At 42.9% G+C, this 16,636-nt stretch overlaps 1 protein-coding gene across 3 annotated transcripts in view; it reads left to right on the top strand.

Annotated features, from left to right (window-relative positions):
- The window catches only part of CORO1C (coronin, actin binding protein, 1C), a 100,854-nt gene extending 86,355 nt beyond the window's left edge, over window positions 1-14,499 (top strand). For 2 of the 3 annotated variants that reach the window (XM_012657603.1, XM_012657602.1), the window contains exons 5-12: window positions 424-553; window positions 3,483-3,664; window positions 4,829-4,948; window positions 6,179-6,283; window positions 8,031-8,176; window positions 10,639-10,696; window positions 10,812-11,057; window positions 12,075-12,591. In XM_012657603.1, the coding sequence (XP_012513057.1) occupies window positions 424-553; window positions 3,483-3,664; window positions 4,829-4,948; window positions 6,179-6,283; window positions 8,031-8,176; window positions 10,639-10,696; window positions 10,812-11,057; window positions 12,075-12,194 (1,107 nt within the window). In that variant the 3' untranslated portion in view covers window positions 12,195-12,591. Of the gene's footprint in view, window positions 1-423; window positions 554-3,482; window positions 3,665-4,828; window positions 4,949-6,178; window positions 6,284-8,030; window positions 8,177-10,638; window positions 10,697-10,811; window positions 11,058-12,074 lie in introns of all 3 variants that reach the window. The other variant, XM_012657601.1, reaches the window with a different exon arrangement.
- Window positions 14,500-16,636: the final 2,137 nt, after the last annotated feature.

Here is a 16,636-nt window from a genome sequence, read left to right as displayed (position 1 = left end):
GTAAAATTGTAGAAAATAATGTTTTAAAAACTGCACTGTCCCCTGAAGAACCACGGACTTAGCTAAGACTTTTCACTCCAATACTTCTTTCCATGAGTGCTTCAGTCATTTTGTGTTTTTCTTTCAATTTTTTGCATGCTTTTAACTGGAGAGTTTTGAACTTAACAAGAAATTTAAAATAAAATCCCAACTAATATTAAATAAAAGCCAAGAGGTAATGCTTTATAGCCCTTATCGATATCTTGACCTTTAATATCATATTACATTTTCAAAACAACTGAACCCCAGTCATTTCACAATATTCTGCCTTTTATGTAAATATCACTGTATGTTGTTTGTGTAAAGACTTTAAACTGGATGGCCACAGTAAATGTGATAATGAAAGGCAATAGCTTTCATATGGCTTTCTTTCTTCTCCAACAGGTATGGCAGATCCCAGAAAATGGACTCACCCTTTCCCTAACCGAACCTGTGGTGATTTTAGAAGGCCACTCAAAGAGAGTCGGCATTGTGGCTTGGCATCCGACGGCTCGCAACGTGCTTCTCAGTGCAGGTAGGGGCTAAGCAGTCCTCCCTTGGCCTGGCCCTCACTGCTCATGGCTCTCTGTGTAGGGGGAACAGCAAATGCGTTTTGATTGTGTGCTATACAGTTTTGAATCAGGTTATTAGGAAACTGTGGTGAGGAGCGTTGAGATTCAGTGTTTCCCCAGCCCATATGTGTGTTTGCACGCACGCACGTGTGTGTGTGTGTTTCAAGGCCACTTTGACAACCTGATGAAAGCTATGGGCTTTCAGCTTAGAAAAGCGAACAGATACATAATTTTTTGCCTGTAATTTCAGCAGGTTTATGGTTCCTGCTGTGGCCCTCCAGGAGCCACAGTTTTGGTTATTCCTGATGTGGTAGAAGGAATATCTGGTTGGGAGCCAGAGGCCCTGGGTTCTGTCTCTGGTGTTCCTGCCAACTTTTTGGGTGATCTCCATTTGGGCAAATACGCTCCTTCCTTTTAAAAAAATACTTTCATTTTAAGTAGTACCTGTATATTATAGAAAACAGATAGACAAGGGAAAAAAATAAAAATCACTTGTAATTCCACCACCCAAAGGAAAGATCATTATTACCATTTTGATACTTGTTTCCAGAAGATATTTCTGTGTGTGTGCATAAATTGTTTTACATACAGAGATGGTTCCATGCACTGTACACATGACCTGCTTTCTGCACTGGGTGGCACACTGTGATCCTTTTCATTAAATATTCATTAAATATGCCATTAATTAATGTAATTCCTACGTTATTCTTAATGACTCTATAATTTTCCATTGCCTGGATTTATCTCAGCTTGTTTACTCAGTTCCCTCCTTCTGGACTTTGATATTGTTTCTGATGGTAATGAACCCTTATGGCAGAGTACCCGTGTTCTTACTGGTTTCCCACTTGAGTAGTTTCTAAATTTATCTTACAGAAATCTTTTCCTTTGTCCAAAATTTGAGATTTTATTTTGTTTTATGAAACCAGTATATAGGGCACAAGGGAGCTTTGTGGGGTGATGGAAATGTTTTATATCTTGGTTGTGGTAGTGGCTACGTGAGTCAAAACTTATCAAATGTGTACTTAAAATGGGTGTGTTGTACGTAGGTTTTACTTTAATAAAATTAGTTTATGAAAAAAGCAATACTAGGCCGGGCGCAGTGGCTCACGCCTGTAATCCTAGCACTCTGGGAGGCCGAGGCAGGCGGATTGTTTGAGCTCAGGAGTTTGAGACCAGCCTGAGCAAGAGTGAGACCCTGTCTCTACTAAAAAAAATAAAAAGAAATTATCTGGACAACTAAAAATATATAGAAAAAAAAAAAAATCAGCCAGGCACAGTGGCTTGTGCCTGTAGTCCCAGCTACTCGGGAGGCTGAGGCAGTAGGATCACTTGAGCCCAGGAGTTTGAGGTTGCTGTGAGCTAGGCTGACGCCACAGCACTCACTCTAGCCAGGGCAACAGAGTGAGACTCTGTCTCAAAAAAAAAAAAAAAAAACAATACTAATATTACTGGTAGAATTTTTAAAGATTTTTCCCCTCATCAGTAAAAAGGATGCAGGCAGTTTAATTTTTAACTAGGAATAGAAGATGTTTATGACTTACAAGGGGCTAAATAAAATATTTAACGCCAGGTACCTAGAAACCAAGCACCATTTTTCAAAAAGGACACTCTGTAGGATACTGTTTCTAGAATCCCCATTGACTGTATTTGGGAACGCTTCTGGTGTTCCACTCAGAACCTGTCTGACAAGGAGAGAAAAAGAATTCCAGAGGTGGAATTCCGTCATGGAAAATTTCCTGCTACCTTCTCATGTAGGTTAAACATAGGGCAGCAGTAGCAGCTGATCCTGTTCTCCCTTTGACGAGCGAAGGACGATGGGTGATTGTCGTGTTCTGCATATTTTAAGACTACATGACCCATCCGCCCTGGCTGGAGTTACCTGTTTGCCCAAGAGGAGCAAGGCAGAGGAAGGGTCAATTCTTCATCCCAGAGCTTAGCTCCAACTTTCATACTGCGCTGCGGTTTGTCTCTAGTTTCCTACTTCTAGCCCCTTGGCAACCTAGGTATCCTGGGTACTAGTAGCTAATTTTTCCAAAACGCAAATCGCTTTATTGGCAAGAATTCACCTTTAGGATGTCCTTCCCTTAGTTTGTGCCATTCTTGAACTAATGTCCTGGAAACAACACGTGGTGCCTCTTTTTATAGAGGCCTGGGGGCTTGGGGCAGACCCTTGAAGGAAGAAGGATGGAGTTGACAGGCTGAGGGTGGTGGCTGAGTGGACGTTGTGGGCCTCCTGGGGATCAGTGTCTGAATCCACGTGCCTGCTTTGTTGCAGTTCAGGCTTCTCACCACCGTCAGGGCAGCCGTGGCCTATTTTTCTCCCTTTTAAAGATAGAGATCTGTTGTGAGCAGACAGGCCAAGTCCTCATATTTCCCTCCCCTTGTTGTAACTTAACCACACTTGAATACACCAAAGCTATGTCTTATAGCCCCACTGATTTGAATACCTACCACCCAAAGTTTTTGTTGAGTGTCCTAAACAGTTATTTAAACCCTTTATTTTTAAGTTCCTTTGGAAAAGAAATAAGCTGTATTCATTCTGATGCTTGTTTTACTAGAAAAGGAAACTTAAAAACATTTGGGTCCACCAGCCCGTTAACTCTTTAAAAAAACGTAGGATTCTATTTTGGTGTAGTGGTTTGTTTTTGTGTAGTTGTTTGTTTCATATGAACCCAAACTTAACAAGCTGTGTTTTTCCTTTAATACTTTTACTTCTTTTATGTAAATATTTTTTCTTTATCATTTTGGTTTTTAACTCCTAGTAAGTAGGGCCTCTTATAATCAACACCTTCTTTTCTACATATATGTATATCCTCATTGTATTTCTAGTTTTCTTGAATGTGTTGCACAGGTATTTCTAATCTTTGAGGGGCATGGTTTTGTCTGTCTCAGGCTGTGATAATGCCATCATCATCTGGAATGTGGGGACAGGTGAAGCCCTTATAAACTTGGACGATATGCATTCAGACATGATTTACAATGTGAGCTGGAACCGGAATGGCAGTCTGATCTGCACAGCTTCCAAAGACAAGAAAGTGAGAGTAATCGATCCCAGGAAACAAGAGATTGTTGCTGTGAGTATTCCGAGGACAAAAACCCCAGTAGCTGTAGCACTTCAGTGAGTGTGAACTTTCTGCTTTTTAAGGCAGGTGGCAGCACTGATCAGTGAGCCCTTGCTATGTGCAGACACCAACTGTAAGAAAAGGCACATACAGGCTTCTGTCTGCCTCCCCAATCACACTTCTCTCCAGAGTTGTACATTTCCGGCTTTTACTCAAGTCTTCTCTCATTTGGTTGCCATTTTTCACAAAGAAATAGTTTTTATCAGTTCACTGGAGTCCTTAAGAGTTAAGACATCCGGATCAGCTAAACCAGTTAGCTGCATTCCTGGTCTCATGGCTTAGTCCTGAATAATGATTAATTGATCCCCACCCTGTTCCAGAAACAACTGTTAGAGTTTCATCTGCCTTGCAGAGATGCAGCAGGTTCTCTCATCAGCTCAGAGTCTTCATTTCTGCCACCCAAACTGGGCCTCAACAAAATCACATATCCTGACAAAAGGTGGACTTTTGGGTCTTTAGTCAGGGTTGAAACTGCAAAAGTTGATTCCAAAAATGTCTCACTTCAGCCGCACTCTGAGGCCTCCCTGCGATGTGGTTGTTCTTTGGCAGCATTTCTTCTAAAGGGCCAGGCAGTGATCGTGGCTGGTGCTTACTGAGCACTGGGCACTTGCCCAGCCCTATGCAAAGTGCTTTACCCACCTAGAATGTTCCAAGGGTTGCTATTAGTGCACTCTTATTAAGTAAACAAATGAGATTAAGGAAGGGGTTAACTAGACTAGGCTTTGTTTTGTGCTATGATATTGGTAGAAACTGTAGGGTATATCCAACCTTCAGGTTACTATCCTCTTGAGAAACAAACATTTGGCAGAGGCCTCTCGTGTGTTTTATTTTTGCAGTGTGTGGACTTGGGTTGGCAGCAGGATGTGGTGGAAGGAGTGAGGCTTTTGAGCCAAATCCTGGCTCTCTTGCCAACTAGCTGAGGGCCTTGAGCAGATAGATCACTTGATCTCTGTGTTTCCTCATCTGGGAGAAGGGGTGGTTGACACTGACTCCCTCCAGGTGAACGTGAAGGGCATGTGGGTCTGAGGTCGGGCTCGGCGCTCGCGTCTCCCCACTCACCTTTCCCGCCTGCAGTTTGGATGTGTGTGACATGCCTTTTTGCTTGCTCTCTCCCAGGAGAAGGAGAAGGCACACGAAGGGGCGAGACCCATGAGAGCCATCTTCCTGGCTGACGGCAATGTCTTCACCACTGGTTTCAGCCGCATGAGCGAGCGGCAGCTGGCGCTCTGGAATCCGGTATGCCCCTTCTCAGCCTTCTGCTTGCTTTCTCTAGAGCTTTCTCTCTGATCTGAGCAGGTTTTCGTGTTGGTAAGTAGATTATAGGATTTTCAGTGTAGTTTTCTAAACTCCTACTTGTCTTAAATTGGATGTGGATGTGAAGTTCTTATCCTCACTGAAGACTTAATGGTAAATGTATTTCAAAAACACACTGTTGATACTCCCCAGGAATCTATATTGACTATATTTTTGAAAAAGAATATACAAGAAATCCTGTGTTTTAGATTTGGGAAATAAGTTCTAAACTTAGTTATATTTCATAAAGAATATGCTCAAATGTCTGAATCGAAATAGTCATGCTTGGGAAAATGACTTAATCAGCATAAGTGGGGGAAAAGTACTAAACTGTATACGTGACATGATCTCAGTCTGTGTTGTGTACATGTGTAGGAAAGAAATAGACCTCAATGGTAATAGCTTCTGCCACCCACTGGGGTACAGAAGTGTGGAATATGGGAGGATCTTTATGTTCTTCCTTATATCTCTTAACTTTTTAAAAGTACATATATTTATTTTATAATAAAAAAGTACTTTTAAAAAAGAAAATAGTCACAAAGGAGAAGGGCCCTTTCATCTTTGTCATGGAATCACACTAATGGATACATTAATTATGTTGTCAAATCAACACAATTCTCGGTGGGTTGGATCCCGTTTCCTATCCCTGTTGGTATTTACATGTATGAATGTTGTATATGCAAACTTTCATTATTCTAGGAAAATGGCTCAATTAGGGACAGAAGAATTTACAATAAGGTTATAAAAATTCATCTTAAGAATGTATGCACACATACACATTTTATATATTTAAAAAAAATTTTTTTTTTTTTTTTTTTTTTGAGACAGAATCTCCCTGTATTGCCCGGGCTAGAGTGCCGTGGCATCATCCTAGCTCACAGCAACCTCAAACTCCTGGGCTCAAGCAATCCTTCTGCCTCAGCCTCCCGAGTAGCTGGGACTACAGGCATGCACCACCATGCCCGGCTAATTTTTTTTCTATATATATAATTTTAGTTGTCCAGATAATTTCTTTCTATATTTTTAGTAGAGACGGGGTCTCGCTCTTGCTCAGGCTGGTTTCGAACTCCTGAGCTCAAACAATCCGCCCGCCTCGGCCTCCCAGAGAGCTAGGATTACAGGTGTGAGCCACCGCGCCCGGCCAAAAAATTTTTTATATTTTTTTTTTCCCAGAAAAATATGCAGGAACCCATCGCTCTTCATGAGATGGACACTAGCAATGGAGTGTTGCTGCCTTTTTATGACCCGGACACCAGTATCATTTACTTATGTGGAAAGGTAAGCAGTAATTGTGATGTTTGATAGTGAATTTAATCCTATAAGAGGAAAAGTTAGTCCTACCAAGATTTAAAAGGTGGGCAACATACTGTATCTCTTAAATTTTCCTAATTTGTGTGTGTGTGTGTGTGTGTGTGTGTGTGTGTGTGTATGTGTCTTAAGCTAAGGACAGATAATTTCAATATGTTTTAGGACTTCAGACTGGACTGTTTGCAGCTTGCCAGTTGTGCGGTAATAACGTGCCGTGTTCAGTACTTTAGACCAAAGTAGGGATTGGGCTGGGGTGTTAGGGCTAGTGCTTCACTCAGGGAAGTCTAGTGAGAAAAAGAGGACATGTCTTCACCTAACAGTACTGCCTGATTGGTGATTTTAGATTTATCTGAACTGATATCGGGGATGAGATGAATAACCAGGTGGCCATATCTCACGCTGAAATTTGTCAGATAACCCTACTGAACATGTATGTACTTAATACTGCGTGTGATGGACCTATAAAGAGAATGTGCTTTGTGGATGCGAGCATTTCAGGGCCTCAGAGACTTTGCAGAGGGTTGTTACTCTTGGAGTTCAGCGTTAGGGCTCTGGGCTTGAAGGCATGTGGCCTGACTAAAGTGTCAGGGTGACAGCTGTTATAAGAAGACTCCGCATCAAACTGCTCCCGCCTTTTGCTCTCAGCCTAACTAGACTGTTGGTAGCTTTATTATCATTTCATTTTTGTGGGTGGTAACTTCAAAATGTCTTATTATTTTGTAGGTTCAATTTTGCTTAGAACTTTTAGTAGTTGAAATAAATGAATTGATAAAAATGGAGCTGTTGATGTATTCCCCAAACTTGTTAGATAGCCCTTTGCTGTGCAAAGCTGGTGATGTTTTACTTTTCATAGTTGAAGGAGTGTGCTGCAGACCTGCTGTGCGTTCTTATAGGTCATTTCCTTAGAAACTGAGATCTTGTCTGTTTCCTTGGGAGTCATTTTACTGATGTTAACAGCTGTTAAGTGCATGCACCTTACCGTTGTTGCCATTGACCGCATCAAAACAAACACAATGAGCAGTTACCCAGATATTATTAACACTAGGTAGAAAGTTATTTTGGGTATGCAGAAAATGACTAGTATGTGTTCAGCTTCTTTTCCATTGCCTTAGGTATCTGAAGTCACTAAGACAAATGGAAATCTTGAGAACCATTCTAAGCAAGATCAGAATTTTATACATTGCAATGAGATGGCACTATTTTCTGAAGTTAACGGATTCTCACTGAAACTGAGTTGCTTAATTAGAAAAATCTCACTTTTTATTGTCATCTGAGTGCATGGTATTAGTGCCTGTGAGTCTGTGACTGGTGCTGCACTGTGCCAGTGGCGAATACTTGTCAGTAATTGCACTCTCAGCAGTCCTCCTGGCCTTTGTTTGTTTGTTGAAGTTGAAGAGCAATGCGGTTGTTTGGCGGAGGCATTGACATCTTTGTCCTAACCCTGGCCTTGTGTCTTAGCTCAGGAGAGTAACACTAGAGCCTGCAGTAGGAGGCCAAGGAGAGCACTGAAGGGGCATGCTAGCATTTGACAGTGAGGGCTTGCTGTGTGAGCAAAGAGACTGCCGTGGGCTTTTAGGCAAGCCTCTTTATGAGGAAGAAAAGGTCAGCTACTGAAGTGGGGTCCCAGCTAATGCTGGGTTTGTAGAGGAGAGAAACACTACTCAATCCAGCTGTTTCACTTTACATCAAACACAGACTTGTCTTTGATTTCTTCTAGGGTGACAGCAGTATCCGCTATTTTGAGATCACGGATGAATCCCCGTATGTCCACTACCTCAACACATTCAGCAGCAAGGAGCCTCAGAGAGGAATGGGTTACATGCCCAAGAGGGGACTCGATGTTAATAAATGTGAGATCGCCAGGTAAAGAATCAATGTTGTAAAGTATTTCAATTGTTTATGCCATCCATGTAGGACCAGAGCAAGACAGCTCCAAGCAGTTCTGTAATGCCCAAGTCTTTCTCCCCCCGTGTGTGGTGTGGAATTAGTATCTCATTTCCTGCCCATACCGCTGGAAGTGCAGCAGTTAAGTAGCGTAGCTGGAGGTGTATTGCACACTTAGTGAAATGGTGAAACCTTCTTTGATCTTCAAGCTGAGGCTGTGGCCAGTGTTCCCCGGGGGAGGCGGGGGGGCAAGCAGAGGAGAGCCTGGCTCAGGCATGGAAAAAGGAGTGGATTTTCCTGCTCTATCAGGGGAAGAACCAAATTCCAAACTGGATTGTGGACCCCACTGGTTCTAAACTAGAGAAACCAAAGATCATCCTTCCTTGGGGTGATGGGTTAGCTTGACTTAGAAAGTTCAGCAATGTTATATATAATTTCTGCCTTTCTGTGCTACACATTTTAAAAAAAATTTGTATGCTGTAATGCTTGTGGGCTTCCTAAGGAACAGGCTTTTTTCTCATGCTGGTCCACAAAAGATACCCCATGAGACTCGGTGACCACTGACCTTTTCAAACAGCGGAATAGCTAGCACCACGTTATCAGAGATAAGATCACACCACACGTTTGTGTAAGACTGTGTTTATATGGACTTTTTAAAAGTTTGATGTTCTGGTCAAAGAAGATTCTGATTAAAGAATTGATATTTATATCCTTCAAAATAAAAGGAAAATAATTTTTGTATTTACCTCCATGGGTTTTTAAAAAATAGCTGGTGTAATGAAGGAAAATTGTCACAGATAATTTAAAGTTGTGGTATAAACCAAACTAATCAAAATGTGGTTCACGATAGACTGAATCTGAGTTTAAAATTACATCTGGTATTTTCGGAACACAGTTATTTTACTGTCATCCAAAAGTTTAAAAAACTAAAAGCATAGTTATTCAGGATACCTCCTATTTCCTAAGTGTTTGTTGAGCATTTACTATGGCAGGCACTGTGTTAAATGTGTTACATGGGTTACCTCTTGTACTTCTTGTCACAATCCTATGAGGTGGGTGTTATTTTTATCTCCATTTTATGGATGAGGAACTTGAGGCTTGATGAAGCTGTCACACTCCCAGGGGCTGTAGTAGCAGAGCTGGAAGTCAAACCCAGGTCAGTCACTGCTACGCTGACTGCAGAGTTTTCATTAAGTCAGTCTTTAAAAATGTTTTTGGTTTGTCTGGGACTCTTTTTGGCTGAAATAGTCAATAGGCAGGTTTGGCACTTTCGTGCTTTCCGAGAGGACTGTGGCTTTACAAACGCCTTTACCAACCTGAGCTCCACTCGGCTTTTGTTCCCCGGGTGCGCTGGAGCAATGTAGCTTTCGGGCCGTCTTGACCAGATCCATGCCCAGAGCGCGTTACCCATTTTCAAGTGCCAAAGGCTGCAGGTTCCCAGGAGAAACAAATTTCACTGGCTTTGGGTATTTGAGGTGGCAGTATGTCCTCTGACTTAAACTCTTGAAATTCAGAGGCCACTTCCCCAGTAGCACTTATGCCTATGCTTAATTCCCCCCTTGCACACTGGCCATTTGACTGGTGATCTGGCCAAAATGCTTACTAAGGCCACCTCTCTTGCCAAGAGCTTCAGAGAATTTTTGATTATTCCCCATCCTGACTGAAAAAAAAGCACCTTGGCCTTATCAGGGTCATCATAGAAGAAGTAGTTTCTGGTTTTTTTAGTCCTGTTGTAGGGTGCAAATAAAAGTGTTATCCCTTTTTTCCCCAATTAGAAGCTGTTTACATGCTCTTTCCTATTACAATGCAAGTTGCTTTCCATTCCCGCTCTTCCCGTATTTTGGATAATTTCACATTTTTCTTGAGTATTATGCATGATGTGGTTTATTTGGATGCCAGAATGTTAATTCCTAGGATTGTTTCCTTTTCCTTTTAAAAATCATATTTAGAAATCAGGACAGGCAGGGACAAAAATTTTTTTAAAAATCCTATTTACACTTACAAGTGTTCAGCCACCACAAGCTTGCTAAGACCTGGTATCTAGGCTGTAGATACTTTCTAGTAGATGTGTGTTGTCTTCTGTCTGTTGACATGGTGATGTTTTCACAAGTGAATCGTTATCAGTGTTGCTATTATTTCTACCCCAGTCGATCTGCCCCCAGATAATTGGAATTTGACTGTCATCGCACTATATAGACCTCTGTTTGTGGTTCCTGTCTACAATCTGCCATTTCCTAGCATAGGTACCCTGGGCTTCTGTTTTCTCATCTGTCAAATAGGAACACTTTAAGTTCTACCTACTCCTAGGGTGGATCAGATGAGGTGATGGATAAAAAAATCACTTTATAGCCCATATAGCATTGTAGAAAAGGAGTTATTAATCCTGTTACTCAGCCTCTTATTTCACTTCATGTGACTTTGCCTGTATTTCCCCTTTGAAGATTCTTCAAACTTCATGAGAGAAAGTGTGAGCCTATTATCATGACTGTTCCCAGGAAGGTGAGTGCCCAGTTTTTTAGACAATCCATGTTTTAAAAAAATTAAAAAAACTAAAATAAAAAATCCCAGACTTTTCTTCTGTACCCTAAGGGTTTCCCCTCAATGTTTCTTGTAGTCTGACCTTTTCCAAGATGACCTGTATCCTGACACGGCGGGGCCAGAGGCTGCGCTGGAGGCAGAAGAGTGGTTCGAGGGGAAGAACGCAGATCCGATCCTCATCTCTTTGAAGCACGGGTACATTCCAGGCAAAAACAGGGATCTCAAGGTGGTCAAGAAGAACATTCTGGATAGCAAGCCAACGGCGAATAAGAAGTGCGACCTGATCAACGTCCCTAAGAAAACCACAGACATGGCCAGTGTGGTAAGGACACAGGCGTTTGAGGCACACGCTTGGCTGGCTCGGGCCTTGTCCTCTGGAAAGCCCTTTACCGTGCAGAGCATTGGCAAGTGCTGTCCCGCTGTGGGCACATGGGGGTTTCCAGTGCACGGCAACCTGTATTACATGTAAGAAAGTCCTGGGGCATGTGACGTTGGTGAGTTTGTGGTCATGCTTGTTCCTTTACCTCTGTTTTTTATAATGCCTGGAGGAGTTGTCAGTCTACTGCCATTTCTGAGTGTGAACAGGAGCCTCTTGGGTTTTTCCTGTCTTTTACCAAACTGGTTAAACCCATCTCTGATTTGGATAAAAGGAAACACAGATGTGTGGGGTCACAGGTGCCAAAAGAGAATGTCCCCAGAAGGAGGGAGTGCTAAGAGTGTTCGGGTGTTGCTGAGTGGCCAAGTGACAGAAGGATCCGGCAGTGTGTGGGGCTAGCCGCAAAGATGATTTTGGCAAGAGCCATTTGGGTGGGATGATGGGAACTGAGCCTGCATTAAAGACCCGCCACGGCCACTGGAGAGCTCCTCTGCTGCTGGAAGAGCAGGTCCAGGGGAGGAGAGGAGCGAGCAGACAGGGCATGGGAATTCCCTCCCAGGAAGGAGCCTCGTAGCAGGCGGTAGGAGCTCCGTGGCCTCTGGAAGTCACCCTTAACCCTGGTCAGACAGAAGTTACTCTTGATGGAGCCTTGAAGGAATCTGGTCCTATGATATAACTGTTACCTGAGAGTCTTTGTCTGGGTGAGTGCCCAGGCACGGGGACGAGAATAGCACTGCAGTACACTGCTGTCTCGCTCAGGGGTTTCAGACGGATTGACCAGCTTTAATTGCGTTCTCATAAGTCCTAGATGCCGTAGGTTTCGACATATCTTTTCAACTTGGTGACTGTGGCTTGCCATTTGCAAAATAGAAAATTACATTTTATGTCTTAAAAATTCTGAACTGTCTTGAAATTTGTTTACTGCTCTTCAGTCACTGACCTCTCTTTTGTTTGTTTTCTTAGCAAAATGAAGCCAAGTTGGATGAGATTTTAAAAGAGATCAAATCTATAAAAGACACAATCTGCAATCAAGATGAGCGTATTTCCAAGTTGGAACAGCAGATGGCGAAGATAGCAGCCTGAAGGTCCCACCCCCACCCCTGTAAAAAACGGGAGCAAGAACTCGTGCTTGGTAGCTGGTTGTTGGTGTGGTCCCAGGGAGGGCGAGGGGAGGCACTGCCATTTGGAGACATTCCATTTCAGATTTGTCAACCAGCGATAGGCCACATTCCAGTAAGAACTCAATTTGTCTCCCAAATTTGCAGAAACAAAACGTGATTTAAAAGCTGAGCTTTTTATCAGAAAGCTTTTTTGATGTTTTAAGTGTTACGTGACTTGTTGAACTTTTAAGAGACAAAAGTGCTACTTTTAAAATCCCAGATATTCTGAATTTTAGAAAACAAACCAATTCTGATTCAGTGTCGTGCCCAAGTACCTTTTTTTTTTTACAAATAGGGACCAATGCCACATTGCTTTTTATATTTCTTTCTTTTTTTAATCTTGCCAAAACCAAAAGTAGCTTTTTTTTCTTTGTATTTTGCTACTTTGCAGTATTTGTGTGTGGTTTTTTTTCTTTAATTTGAAAGGGACAGCACTGTGTATGTTTATAAACTATATGAAGATAAGATATTATTTTGTATGAACATTCATCTGAGAACAATCAGAGCAGCAGCCACATGGTGCTGGCTAATTTGCAGCACAAAGCCAGTCATCTTAATGACTGTACAAAAGGAAGACTTGAAAAAATCACGTGGATTCATATTACTACCCCTCATTTCACTGAGTCTTCTGATCAAAAAAGCTCACATCGTATCTCTTCCTTTCTTTCCTTTCTCTTTCCTAGAAATTGGGTGGTTGTACCAGAATGGAATTTTGCTTCTTGGTTATCCTGTGCTTCTGACGATTATAATCTAACCCAAACTAGCATGTGTTTCTGCAGTTTTGTTACACATATAGGATCTATTGCCTTCATCACTGTAAACATCATGTTTCAGGTTTTGGTCAATACTTGACAAGGGTGCCCAGGACAAGAAGACACATACCTTGTTGAGAGTATCTTCTTGCCCTTTTCCGCAGCTTGCCTAGCTCTTGAGTACAGTGGTGAGGACTGAAAACAAGGGAACTTGGGAGGGAGCATTTGCCTGGGGTGATCCTCTGTCTTCCTGTGTGACCTGTGCTGTCCCCGGCTGTGCTGGAGGAGGAGGTGGCTCTCCTCCCACCAACAAAGCTCCTGCTCTACCCTCTTCCTCACATGTGCTGCGACCTCTCTCAGGGCTCCCCCAGCCATTCCTTCTCTCTTTCCTGCCTTTCAGCCCTACTCATGTTCAGGTAAGATGAGGCCAGAAGGTGCTATTGAATATTGAGACTGAGGAATGATCTAGAATGAAGGAAAAACAGAAGCGCAGACCTCTGCTGTAGCTTTAATGTGTACAAACATGTCCCTTTGCATCCTCCACACAGACTAATCTGTTCCGCCTCTCCAGCTCACACCGAGGCTGTGTCAAAACACAGAGGCTTCCTGGACCCAGAGGGGGGCCAGAGACTGAGCTCTGGTCACCTGCTCATTCCTAGGTTAGCTAGTACTTCGCCCCACTTCCAATTTCTCATACTGCATGCTTGAGGAACAGGATTTAAGGAGCCTCTGCTTTGGAAGGGCCGAACGTCCGCGATTGCAGGCGAAATGTATAGTGCCGTTGGGACCACAGCGGGAGCTCTCGCGCATGCCCGTGCTGGTGTGGGCATGGACTGGCTGGAATGTGGCGACAGCAGGTCAGAAGGCACAGCTGAACTAGGGGTGATGTCCGTGTAGAAAAGGTACCATGTTCTTAACCAACTGATACTAGGATCGCTGTCTCCACGATTTCAGGGCATCTGAATGTTGGATGTGGTTTTGTGCGTATGTACGTATGTATGTGTGTGTTTTTAATATTGAAGTGGATAATGAGATGTAAAGAAAATAATTACAACGACTTATATTCAAGCCTGCATTTGTTTCTTTATCAACGTAATCTGCTGAGGACCTTCGTTTCTAAGATTCGGAAACGTTTTAGGGTTCTGATATCAAATTAAGTAAACAGAATTGGTGGTGGTGGTGTGAAACACTGTAGGGAATGTGGTCGGAGAGAAGCGGAAGGCAGGGAAGAGTCATCCTGATCTTAGGCTGTAGCTTAGGACTTACCTAATGAGTGATGCCCAGCCAGGCTCGTAGGCGCCTGAAGCATTGTGGATTATTTCTCCTGTTTTGTCCTTTTTTTTTTTTTTTTTTAAAGCCGTGACATCCCAGAGGAGGACAGTGAATTACTCCTAGATCGGCTCTTATAGAGCGGCTATAGTATTCTGTCAAAACACTTGCTTCCATTTTCAAAGATAAAAATCATTGATTACAAAATGGTGTCCGTGTTTATTTCATACCCCTGCTGTCTCTGAGGCAACCCACACCGCTCTGCCTGACGCAGTAGGTGACTTTTTCCTCCCTGAGGGTAAGTACAGGGAAGTGTGGGTGGGGGCTCAGCTCGAGCAAAGGGGACAATCGCATGGGGTCCAGCAAAGGCAAGTGCTATGTCCCTGATTCCAGCAGACCTGGATGTTTGGATCCTGCCTCAAGCCTCTGCCTGCAGTGTGACCTGCGGCAGGGTTCCTAATCCCTCTGGGTCCCTTTTCTTATCTTGAAGGAAGGATAATAATTCCATAGTTTAAATGAGAGAAATACCATTTCTGGCCACACAAGTAGCCCTCACTGCATGGCCACCATTGTTACCACAATGAGCTGGTTTCCTGACGGGGCCTTTGGAAGCACTTTTTCTTCTGTGGAAGTGAAATGCTTTTGGCCCAGCTGTGAGCTTTATTCCAGCAGAAGGTTTGCAGGGTCAGTTGAATTGCGTGGCCCCTTTTTGGCTCTCCTTTTGCACTATGACATTGTTTTGTGACATTTCAGTGATTGTAGCAAAGAATTTCCCACTGTTTGCCTTTTCTAAATGTTTATGAAAATGATGAGTAAGCAGCAGAACCTCCCCCTTTTCAAATACCTTATCTTAAAGTTGCTTCAGTCCATGAGAACAACAGCAGCCAGGTTCCTGGTCAGCTGTGGCTGCAGGAAGTAGAAGTTGGCAGATGCTCTCTGTAACCCGAGGCGCCCACAGTCGGGGGGAGACTCGTGGTGGTCTGTTTATAACTGACTTGTTTTCCGACTTGGGCCACCTTGATTCTTTGCCAGGAGACCTAAAGATCCGCGTGCTAGCCCCAGACGGCCAGCCAGACCTCGTCTGGGGAGAACTTCCATTTTTTTAAAGGTTACTTCCCTTGCTGTACTTGATGTTCTGTGTCCAGAAAAACTTTTTGTTGGCTCTTAACAATTCATTAACTCTAAGTGGCCCCTTCTTTTCTGCTGGCACATTAAAATATCCTAGTGCCATCATTGGTGACAGACGGGAGTCATTGTCAAGGATGCACCTTTCCTGCGTGGTGCAATATTCGGTGTCCAGCCTGGCCAGTGCTTTTGTTCTTTGTGCATTAAAAGGAAGTCCCCCCCTCCTAAGAATGCAGGGTGCAAGAGGGGCTATGTGCAAAGTAGTCGGCCTTTCTGGAGGGCATTCTGACAGGTGTGTCAAAAGTCTTACATGGGCTGGACTTGGGGGCTCACACCTGTAATCCTACCACTTTGGGAGGCTGAGGCATGAGGATTGCTTGAGGCCAGGAGTTTGAGACCAGCCTGAACAACATAGTGAGACCCCTCTCTGCAAAAAACAGGAAAATTAGCTGGACGTGGTGGTGTGCCTGTAGTCCCAGCTACTCGGGAGGCTGAGGCAGGAGGATGCCTTGAGCCCAGGAGTTTGAGGTTGCAGTGAGCTATATAATAGTGCCACTGCATTCTGGCCTGGGTGACAGAGTGAGACCCCATCTCAAAACAAACAACCAAAAAAGTCTTAAATATTCTTACCTTTTGACCCAAGGTTTTCACCTCTGGGAATTTTGTCCCAAGGAACTAGTGGAAAATATATTCACAAATTAGAAAGTAAAATCAGTATAGAAGGGGATTGGTTAAGTTACTTGTCACATTCATGTGCTATAATACTGTATGGTTATTTACAATCATTTAAAAAGTTTCTTATTCAATAGAATAGGAAACATTTAAAAACAGATGATAAAATACAGTCGATTCCAACTTGTGTTTTTAAAATATGCCTACCTAGGTTAAAGCGTGAAAGTATACTATTTCTGGGTGTTAGACATCCACCACCAAGTTTTCCTGGATATTCCAAGTGATCTGTATTACTAATATCAGAAAAAGGAAAATTTGTGTTTAAAAAATAATTCTCACCAACTCTCTCTCCCATGGAGTTACTTCGTGGTAAATGATGTTAGTTGGCTTATCTGTTCAAAATGAAGATAGAGAATTGTGAAGTCCATTACACTTCATAACATAAAAGACCAGAGTTTCTAGCCAGAAATCCAGACATCTTAGCTCCATAATCGTGAATATGTGTAAAACAGAGTAACCATCCCAGAATATATTGTTTTTGACAAAC

The sequence above is a fragment of the Propithecus coquereli genome, unplaced genomic scaffold (genome assembly GCF_000956105.1).
Source record: "Propithecus coquereli isolate 6110/MARCELLA unplaced genomic scaffold, Pcoq_1.0 Scaffold552, whole genome shotgun sequence".
In the NCBI taxonomy this organism is placed as follows: domain Eukaryota; kingdom Metazoa; phylum Chordata; class Mammalia; order Primates; family Indriidae; genus Propithecus; species Propithecus coquereli.
Note: the sequence above shows the minus strand (reverse complement) of the source record. Positions and strands in the feature narration are given on the sequence as shown.